Raw genomic sequence first — 10,658 nt, 5'->3', positions numbered from 1 at the left:
TTCTTCTGAACTGTGGCTTTAAGGGTCCTCGCTTGATGAGGTCATCAAGCAAAGCCCTTCTAATTCAGAAGAATGCCCCGGAGCTGAACAATGCAGGTGGACGGTGAGCCACTGCCAGCACTGGTCTCTACATCGGAGGGAGAGGAACCGAGAGGAGCTCAGAGTGGGGCGGGCAGGGGACATTAATCAGAGGAAGGGAAGCTGTGCGGCGGTAAAGCACCTATCGGAGGGAGGGAAGCGATGCCTTAAGGGAATATGCGCCCCCTGGAAGCCGGCGCCCTGAGCGACCGCTCCGGTCGCTCAGGTCAAAGGCCGGCCATGGTTAATATCACTTAGCAGCAGTGCCAGTTGCTCTCTTTCTTCACTATGTTTATACTGTAATTACATTAGGAGTATTTTTTTTTATTTACATATCTGAGATTTCCCCATCATGTACAGGCTGTGTACATACTACATATACAAATAAATGCAAAGCAATCAGCACAATTAGCATACAATATTATTTTACAAGTGTCATAAAACACAGGCTGTGTCTTTGTTCTATTGCCCAATATATTTGAATGATTTAAATGTCAACAGAACATCCTTGTACCATGTTTATGGTGTGCTCTCCCTCACTGCTGTCATAGTTTATGAAGAGTTTGTGCCAACATTTTCATCACTGCATGTAACTAGCTCCAGCACCAGAGTGTGAGAACTGACTTTACATCGTAACACAGAGACACTATATTTAGCTACGTAATCACCCCTAGGATCTGGAGAATCACAAAGCCTGCTCCACGCTGGTTCAGTTCACTCTTCAGCTTTTCCTCTTAGCTTAGCTTCCTGCTCTTTGGGCTCACAGGCATCTCATGCATTTTTAGACTTAAAGCATTTTTAACGAGAAAAAAGTTCATCGAATGATAATGGATGGATTTTACCCTTCTCACAACCAGAGCAACTGCACTTGCTGCTTTTTTGAGGATACCCTTCTTTCCTACGTTATTCCTCCGATTCTGATTATTATATTTTTATTGGGATCGTTATTTAATGGTATTGCTTTGTGGGCCTTCTGCTTTCACATCAAAGAATGGAAGTCTAGTACAGTCTATCTCTTCAACCTGTCGGTGGCTGATTTCCTACTCATCATCTGCCTGCCCTTCAGAACGGACTACTACCTGAAGCAGAAAACCTGGCTCTATGGAGATGTCCCTTGCAGAGTGATGTTGTTCATGTGTGCTGTGAACAGGGCAGGAAGTATCTTCTTTCTTACAATAATCGGTTTGGATCGATATTTTAAGGTTGTCTACCCACATCACAAAATCAATTTCATGTCCATTAAGGCTGCTATTATTACTACCTGTGCTGTATGGCTTACAGCAATTTCAGTGACTGCCTTCATCCTCACTAAAAACCATACAGGTGGGAATAAGTCAAGGAAGGCCTTCTGTGACAGCTTTCTGGTGTGTCCTGTGGCCTCGTGGTGGCACGATGTCCTCTTCATCATGGAGTTTTTCTTACCTATGTTCATTGTCCTGTTTTGTTCCTACAGTATCATCTGGAGGCTCCGGCAAAGGAACCTGGACAAAGACACAAAGATTAAAAAAGCTGTCAAATGTATCACGCTTGTCGGTGTAGTCTTCTGCATATGTTTCTTACCAAGTGTGTCCACCAGGATTGAAATCATAAGACTCAGTGCATCTCCTGAAGGATGTAACTGTAGCCTCTACAGAACTGTGGAAACTGCTTTCTTCATCACACTGTGCTTCACTTACATGAACAGTGTATGTAATCCTTTGGTGTATTACTTTTCCAGTCCTTCCATGAGGACTTTTTATTTACAAGTTTTAGTCAAGCTAAAAATATACCCAACAACTTGCCCTAAACTTTCCATCCCCAAATAATTTTTATTTATTTTTGTTTGCGGTTTTAAAGGAAAAACCACCTATTTCAAATTATTATTTTGGATTTATATAATGCCAGCATCTCCGTCAAATGAAGTTCCATTGCTGGAGCATAATGAAAGGACCTATCCGCTATACTATTTTTAAATTGATCCATCGATTGATTCAATTAAAATATTTACTTGAACAAAAATCTATCAAATTGACCACTCAACTAGAAACTGAGAGTTGATCAGGAATGGCTGTCATTATTATTGATAGGAAGCAAGGAAGAACAGTGGGGAATTGACAGTTGTGTAACTTTGTACTGCACCAAGCAGTAGGAAGCTGGTGAGGAAATTGGTTTGATCAATTCTTTATTGCATTTCTGCTGAAATCTGCTAAAAAATTTGTGGTTTAAGGTGGTAAAATGATTGCTATTTCCTAATCATTTACTACCAGGAAGTACTTAACTTTGAGTCTGCTTGCATAGATAGAGGATAGCACCTTAATTGACAGATCACCAGAACAAAGAGCAATTTGTGTAAATGTGTGTGGGGGAAGTGGGATAAGGATCTTCTTGAGGCAAAAAAGTGCACCAATATTGTCTGGCTATTACAGTCCTGTCATGGAATCAGAGCAGCAGGGTAAAGTGTCAGCTCCACAGAGCAAATCATTGCCAAGACTATGAACTGACTGCTTCTGAGACTGTCTGAATGGAATTTAGTCAGGCACCTGCACTGGGAATTTCCAGGTAAAGCAGTGGAGTTTTTTTCAGAGATCTGGGCTCACCATTACAGGAAACCACAAAAATTGAAATGGTAACTGGTGCAAGAGCTGCTCATCTTCAAGATGACTATTTCATAGTGTGAGAAATAATTGAAGGAACCCTTATTCATTTTGTATTTATTTATTGTTTTGAGACTATACCGCTGTATTTGGATGCTGGACTGTGATTTTGGTATATTAATCAACTGCAGCTGTTCCTTTGTGCACCTGATGAAATTACTAATGATACTGATTTTTCCAATGCTTGTATGGAATAACTTGTGGTGGTATTATACTATCATAGTCACACTGAAGGGACTCGGCTGTTATCCAGGTTTTATAAATCATACCACTTTCAAGTCAAAGTGCAGGATGTAGTTGTGCCTGTGACATAAAAATCTCTTTCTTAACAACGGTCATGTTTAGGATGTAGTATATGGTGTATGTAATGCTAATCTACTGTACAGATATATGACTTTAAAAACATTTTTTCAGTAAGGCCAGGTTCACAGTGGTCATTGCACTGCGTTACCTGTGACAGGAGGAATGCAACTCAATGGATCAGGAAATGATCGCTGCACGTTATCCTCATGTTGCTTTGGGTAAAATGAAGCATCCAGTCAATGAAAAGTATGCTTCACTTCTACTGTTAACTCACGCTTTTAGCTGTAACGCCACAACCCGTTATACCACATTGGTCCCGCCACACTATGAACGTCGCATAGGTGTTGCATTGCAGTGCGGTAATCCACATTACTAAGCGTCCGTTACACCGCACCGCAATGCACCACTGTGAATGTGTTCTTAACCGTATAATTGATTTGACACATACTTCTGGCACCAAACCAGAGAAAAATCATTAAGTCTCTGGAAACATTTTGCCGGAAAGGATAAATCTTCTAAAGGTCCTTCTACACTGCATCCTTTGTGGTGCCACGGACAATATAATCGCATTGCAACAGGAAGCAGTTATATTGCAACGGTGTGTTCACATTTGAGTATTAGTAGCATGATGGGGCGGACTCCGTCTCAATGATGCGCAGCATACTGTGCATTTACCAGCCGATGTGCGCAATTACTGTTGCAGTGAAGCATACTTCTAAACACGTTATGTGTTGCATTGCACTCTCACAGCGCAGTGTAACTTTTCTACCCATTTAACCTCAATTCACTAAGCTTTATTAAACACTTTATCAAACGTTTGATAATATACCTCGAGTAAAATCTAATGTTGAATTCACTAAGGTGTTATAGATTTATTGAACATTTTATCGATAAAAGATTCGATAAATCTATAACACCTTACTCAATTCAAAATTAGGTTTTACTCACAAGGTAAATTATCAAACGTTCGATAAAGTGTTCGGTACAGCTTAGTGAATTGAGGGCAATAATATTGTCTTTTACGATGTGTGAAATCACCCTTAGGTATTTTCATACGTTTCAAATGTCTCGTGAGAACAAGCAGGGAAAAATTACTAGCAGAATGGAAGAATAACACTCAGTGACAATATTAATACATCAAATCATAAATGGAATGCTTGCAGATTAATTAGATTCAGATCTGTTTCTTATTTTGTGAAATAAACATTTTTGTTTTTATTGTATTTTTGTCAATGACTACTTTGATGACTATATATGGTATTGTCAGATTGAGACACATGTACTGTTTCTACCATTATCCACCTCTTTAGCAAATATATGCCAATTGGGTACAGTATTAAAGAGAACCTGAAGTGAGAGGTATCTGGTGGCTGCCATATTTATTTCCTTTTAAACAGTACCAGTTGCCTGGCAGTCCAGCATCAGTATTATCTGAATCACACACCTGAAACAAGCATACAGCTAATCTAGTCAGGTTTTTGTCAGAAACACCTGATCTGCATGCCTTTTTAGGGTATATGTATAAATGTATTAGAGGCAGAGGATCAGCAGGACTCCCAGGGTTGGGTTTTCTCACGGGTCATGCAAAAATGCTTCATATACTGTATTAACATTTAAAAACACTTTACTTCCCAACTAGCTGATGGCCCGGAATTGCTCGGGTATGTATTTGGCTGGTGTTGGCTCCACCCACTTTTTCTAACCCTAAAACACACATTAATCAATGACCTAGTTTGTGAGCTTTGCTGTCTTTGGCATCAATAATTTGCATTGAAATGAAACAAATCTGATTGGCTGTGGCTCCACCCCATTTTCTGGTATTTGAACCCCAGTCACCCAATGACCAACTGTACCAGGTTTGAGGCTTGTGCCATTAACAGTGCAAGAATGGCAGCAATTCAATATTCCCCTTTAAAAACCAATAGGTGAATTTTGATTGGCTTTTTTAGGCTCCACCCACTTTTCTGAATATTAATCCCAGTCACCCAGTGACCAACTTTGCAAAGTGTGAGGACCCTACTATTAACATAGTCTTCAGTTTACATTTTCCCATTGAAATTTGTATTTGTTTCCATCCACTTTTCGGTTATGGGGATAAAAAGTATCCTATATGTTATTCCAGGTAATGTACTATATGTGTGTGCCAAATTTCATTCAAATCCATTCAACCATTGTTGCGTGATTGAGTGACAAACATCCAAACTTTCGCATTTATAATATTAGTGAGATAAAAACACATCAAAAGCAACACTCAACTTCTTAACATGTATATCCAGCTAAGGATCATAAAAAAGAGCATGTGCACATAAGTGAAACTTGCCGTTTCTGCGTGCTCCGAGAAATACAGCTCCATCTCCCTCTCTGGCACTACACTCCGTCAGCCGCCTGCCACTCTGACTCTCTACTGCCCTCTGGCGGCAGTCTCCAGTTTCGTCCATTGAAGACATTATCAAAGGGGATACGCCCCTTTGAAACAGTTTCTCTTTAAATATGGTAGCTCCGTTTTTCTGATTATTTATTTTTGCCCCTTGTATGGTTTAAGTTCCTGTTAGCCCTGTGCTACGCTTCTTAGCACAAAATCACTCACGTTTTGTACAGCTGCCTTGTCAATTAATGGCTTAGTGTGACCTGTGCCTTTCACAACGTATACATATTTACTTGTCCTGTAGGTAATAGGGATGTTGACAATAGTGTTTCCATTTACTCCTATAATGCATCACTTCATGATCATCAGTGAATCATGCAAATCATTGCTTTATGATTCTCTGACCTCTTCCCAATGTAAAGGAACCACTTATTCCAACCTTTCCACCTACAAGCCAGGCTAGGAAGACCAGGACTCTAAGGGCCTGATGCACTAACTGATAATAATGGCATGCAGAGACAGCGCATGGAAATGTTACCGGTACTACTGCAGCAGTGTACTGTGAGTAACACTATTAGCTCGACCCGGGGTAATCAAGTAATACGAGTATTGCTACTATTGTACGTTACCGTTGCAGCGCTCGCTGTACTTGTCACGACTCGGTCACCCCCCTCCCCGCTCTGCCGCCCTCTCTGCCTCCTGTTCCCCCTCCAGCGGCTGATACTTCACACCGCTTATCAGCGGTGACCGGCAGCGAGCAAGCAGCAAGCATTGCCTAGTAACGCCAGCCGCATACAGGAAGTAAACATATGTCACTTCCTGTATGTGGCTGGCAATACTGGGCACTGCCTCACTGCCTGCTTGCCTGTCGCCGCTGATATGCGATGTGAACTATCAGCCGCCGGAGGGGGACCAGGAAGCAGAGAGGCCAAGGAAGCTCTCAGTCATTGCAATTCACTAGGTAAGAAACCCCTTCCTGCTCCACAGACTTCCATCACTACAGGCTGCAAACTTTTCAAACAGTGAATGCAGTCTATGCATCACCCAGTCTAAACACTAGACACAGAACATTTATTATTCAAAACAAGTTAATTGAATATCAAAAATAGTGATTACAACAAAATCAGAGAGCACAGGGAATACAACATGTACACAATATGGAACAACAGATCATGTGTTACATCTATTGCATACATATAACAAAGACATATCAGGACTAAGACCAGTGGCGTAGCTAAGGAGCTCCCTGGCCCCAGTGCAAGTTTTACGTTGTGGCTCCCCAAGCATTCTATGCATAACAATTGATATGGTGCACCAAAACCAATCAAGGACAACCACAGTGTCAGAGGTGCAAGAAGAGGATGGGAAATAGTGTCTTAAAGAGACACTGTAAAACCATCCTCCTCTGTCCCACGGGGGTCTCGCTGCAGCCCTCCAAACAGCGGCCCGACAGCCTGTTCAATATTTACCTTTCCAGGCTCCAGCGGGGGCGCTGTTGCTGCTTTTCTGACGGAGATAGGCGGAAATAGCCGATCTCCGCCGGGTCCGCTCTACTGCGCAGGCGCAGGAGACTTGCGCCTGCGCAGTAGAGTGGCCCAACGGAGATCGGCTATTTCCGCCTATCTCCGTGGGAAGGAGCGGATACTGCGCCTGCGCTGGAGCCAAAAGGTAAATGTTTACGTCGCCGCCGCTCCGGGAGGATTTTCGCCGCTGCCGTGGGACCAATGAGGACAGGGGGAACCTCACTAGGATCCGGAGGCTTCCCCCACTCGAGGTGAGTACCTCCTAGGGGAGTCTTTTTCGTTACAGATTTTCTTTTATGGCCCCTACTATTCAAAATATCTATAGAAGTAAATATTAGCAGCACAGAACCACATAAAGAGCTAATACTGAAGTTGAGTATGGGCCCCTCCAGCCCAAGGGCCCCAATGCGGTCACAGCCTCTGCACCCCTTTTTGCTACGCCACTGACTAAGACCTCAGAATAAAGATATCTATGTAAAAGACTTATTAGAGCTCTCTTTAACCAATCCATTCTTCACAGATCTGATTAAATGTATCCAGGTTTCCAATACTAGGATGTTGTTTATCAGACTGTATGTTTATAAGCTAGTTTCTGGAATTGGGCTTTGAGGGCTTGTTCACGTCTAGGGCGTTTTCAGGCTTTTTTCAAGCGCAGGCGATTTTCAAAATCGCCCACAAAATGCTTGTGCAATGATTTTCTATTAGAAAGTTCATATCTGTGTGTTTCATTCGCTTTGCGCTCCCCATAGCGGTGCCTGTACCATTTTTGGGGCGATTTTGCTCTAATGGAAGGTATAGGAAGAGCGCTAAACGTTCACAAAATCGCTTTATGCAACGATTGCGTTTGCGGTTTTAAGAATAAATGCATTGTATTTATTACTTTCCTGGTCAAAGAGTTCACTTCCTGACTGACTTTAGGAAGCGAAAAAACGGTATTACTCTACAAAAGCGCTTACAAAAGGGATTTGCACAAAATCGTACTGCGCCGTGGGGCGGCGGGAGGGGGAAAGATAAAAACGCACAAAAAAAAAAAGAAAATCGCTGCCGTCAGCGATTTCGAATTCAGATATGAACAGAGCCTAAATGTTTTATTTTGTTTTCAATTTTTTTTTTTGAGCATTAGTAAATCTGACACGTGGTTCTGTTTGAGCTCAAATATTCCAGCAAACCATTTAAGGAATTGTATGTTACAAGAAAGTGTTACTCTCACAATTCCCATTAGTATGTTTATTGTTTATAATGTTCCTGTGTGCCAAACCGACACGCATTGTGACTATTTTTAAAGAGAAAATTGCTTTAAAAAAAAACAGCTGTTATACTTTTGCTGCACTGCACAGTTTTATATATAGTGATGTAGCAAACATCAAATTTTCCGCAAAAGTTAGCGAACAGGCGAACCGAGTGAACCGCCATAGACTTCAATGGGCAGGCAAATTTTAAAACCTATAGAAAGTGTTTCTGGCCACAAAAGTGATGGAAAAATTGTTTCAAGCAGCCTAACACCTGGACCGTGGAATGCCGGAGGGGGATCCTTGGCAAAAGTCCCACCAAAAATTACGTAGTTGACGCAGAGTTGTATTTTAATCTCTAACGGGCAGAAATCACAGTACATTCCTAAATTTGTGGAACTTAGTGCTTTAAAACATCCAGCGTGCTTACACCCGACATAAATGTTAGTCCTCTCGGCGGTAATCCTTGTCTGCAATTGCGGTTTTCCACCCCCTATGGTCAAGCTGAGGTAGTTCAATGACAGTTAAGTGACCAAAAAACACTGATTGTGCACTGAGGCCTTATACAGGGGGCAGTAGTGAATATTAGATGCCAGTTGTGGTGGTGAAGGATTATTGGGTTATGGTCAGTGCACAACTAGAACCTGCAGACCTGTCTCCAACAGCTAAGCTGTGCACTGAACACACAGAAATGCAATATAACAATAGCAAGAAAAATAAAAACAGCCCTTACAAGGGCAATTGATTTTCAAGTCGGTGCACTACCAGGACCAGCAGACCTGTCTCCAACAGCTAAGCTGTGCACTGGATACACAGAATTGCAACATAACAATAGCAAGAAAAAGAAAAACAGCCCTTAGAAGGGTGAACTTCTGTAGCACTAAGCACTGACTGCACCTGTCTGCAACAGCTAAAGTGCACTGTGTGGACATACTGAATAGCAATATCACAAGATCAAAACACAGCCTTTAGAAGGGCTCTTTGGGTTATGTAGATGGTGAATTGGTACTGTAGCAGCAAGGAACTCCACCGGGGACACAGAACACAGACCTAACTAACGCTTTCCCTAACAACAGTACAGCTCTGTCCCTAGTCTCCTTCACAGCAGCCACAGGCAGAGTGTAAAATGGCTGCTGTGCTGGTTTACTGATAGGTGGGGGGTCCAGGTGGTAGGTATAGCTGTTTGGCTGCAATGTGTCTGCTGACTCTGGAGTGATGGGTCAATTTTTAACTCCATTATAATCTATAGGGGCGAATTGAACACGCCATATGTTCGCGAATAGACGTGAACACGTTGTCCACCGCAGATAATTGCCGGGCAGACAGTTCGGGCCATATCTATTTATATACTGTATGAGGGCTCTGCCATACAACTAAGCCCTTAATAATGTATGAACTCAAAAAGAGATTAAACAAGAATTTCCTCCATTTACTATCTACTTCTTCACAGGTCATTGCCCATCTCTGGGACAGCATCCTGGGAGATAATGTCTTCACCTCCATCTGTAGAGGCTAGAAAATAAAAGGATCTCGAATAAAAGAGGTCTCCCCCTAAGTTTGGCTTCCATTCCACCACTGAAATGAAGCTCTGCATGGATCGATGTCTTTCATCTTATTGCTGCTGGCCAGATGCACTGGGGAATGAGAAGGGCCGTTATGGATAATAATAGGCCCTACATGGAACTGTGGTAACCTGGGGTGAAAGTCAAGGGAGCTATGTTTTTCCCACTGTGAGGTAACTTACATTCTGATTGGCTGCTAGAACACTGCATGAAGGTGGTGTTTTGACCTAAGCCCTGATTGGTCGCTACAGGTGTGTTAAGAAATCTGCCAGGTGTTGCTGGGGTCAAACATTGTTGCAACAACCAATGGCAGCTAAGTGGTGTGTATTTAAGAAAGGTCCGTAGGCAGGTTAGCTGCCTTTGTTCCTGAGCGGTCTGGGCGAGCTCCCCTCCCGCCACTCCCAAAAGATATGGACTCGTCGTGGTCAAATCTTTATTGGAGAAACATCACGTTGTAGGCGTGGATGAAGATTGCCGTTGGGGTCCTTCTGGAGTTATTTCAGTTTAATTTGGTCTGAACTGTAATGGTGGATCATATAATGAGTGGTTTTGATGTTCATTTTAATAAAGTTATCTTTTATTAATTTTATTTGGACCTCAACTAGTTAACAAAGTTTATTCCAATAAAGATGGCCACGGCCTTTAACCTCCAGCCTGGAGTCAAGGAGTTTTTATTAATGTTTTATTAGATTGTTTAGGTTATATTTAGATATCAATCAGGTGTTGCCTACAGTTCCATTGATAGGGTGCCTTTGGTGCCCTCTGCTAGGTCAGACTAGTGCTGTTGCTCAGGGCATAGAAGGTAGGAGTACACCTCCATCACTATACCTCATTTGGGTTCACTTCTTATTTGATTCTAAGGTTTCTCAATGGGCAGAAGCAGATAACAACTAGCAGCAGGTTCTAAGTAGATGTGAATGTTAAGTAGCACTGGGTTTTAACTATGCATGCAAATTAGCATTTGG

At 42.2% G+C, this 10,658-nt stretch overlaps 1 protein-coding gene across 1 annotated transcript; it reads left to right on the top strand.

Moving 5' to 3' along the window:
* Nucleotides 1-869: 869 nt before the first annotated feature.
* Nucleotides 870-1,883, top strand: LOC137533238 (hydroxycarboxylic acid receptor 2-like). The gene has a single exon (XM_068254550.1). The coding sequence runs from the start codon at nucleotides 900-902 to the stop codon at nucleotides 1,881-1,883; it is 984 nt and encodes a 327-aa protein (XP_068110651.1). The 5' UTR covers nucleotides 870-899.
* The last annotated feature ends 8,775 nt before the right edge of the window (nucleotides 1,884-10,658 follow it).

Source organism: Hyperolius riggenbachi, chromosome 1, assembly GCF_040937935.1.
Source record: "Hyperolius riggenbachi isolate aHypRig1 chromosome 1, aHypRig1.pri, whole genome shotgun sequence".
Lineage (NCBI taxonomy): Eukaryota > Metazoa > Chordata > Amphibia > Anura > Hyperoliidae > Hyperolius > Hyperolius riggenbachi.
Note: the sequence above shows the minus strand (reverse complement) of the source record. Positions and strands in the feature narration are given on the sequence as shown.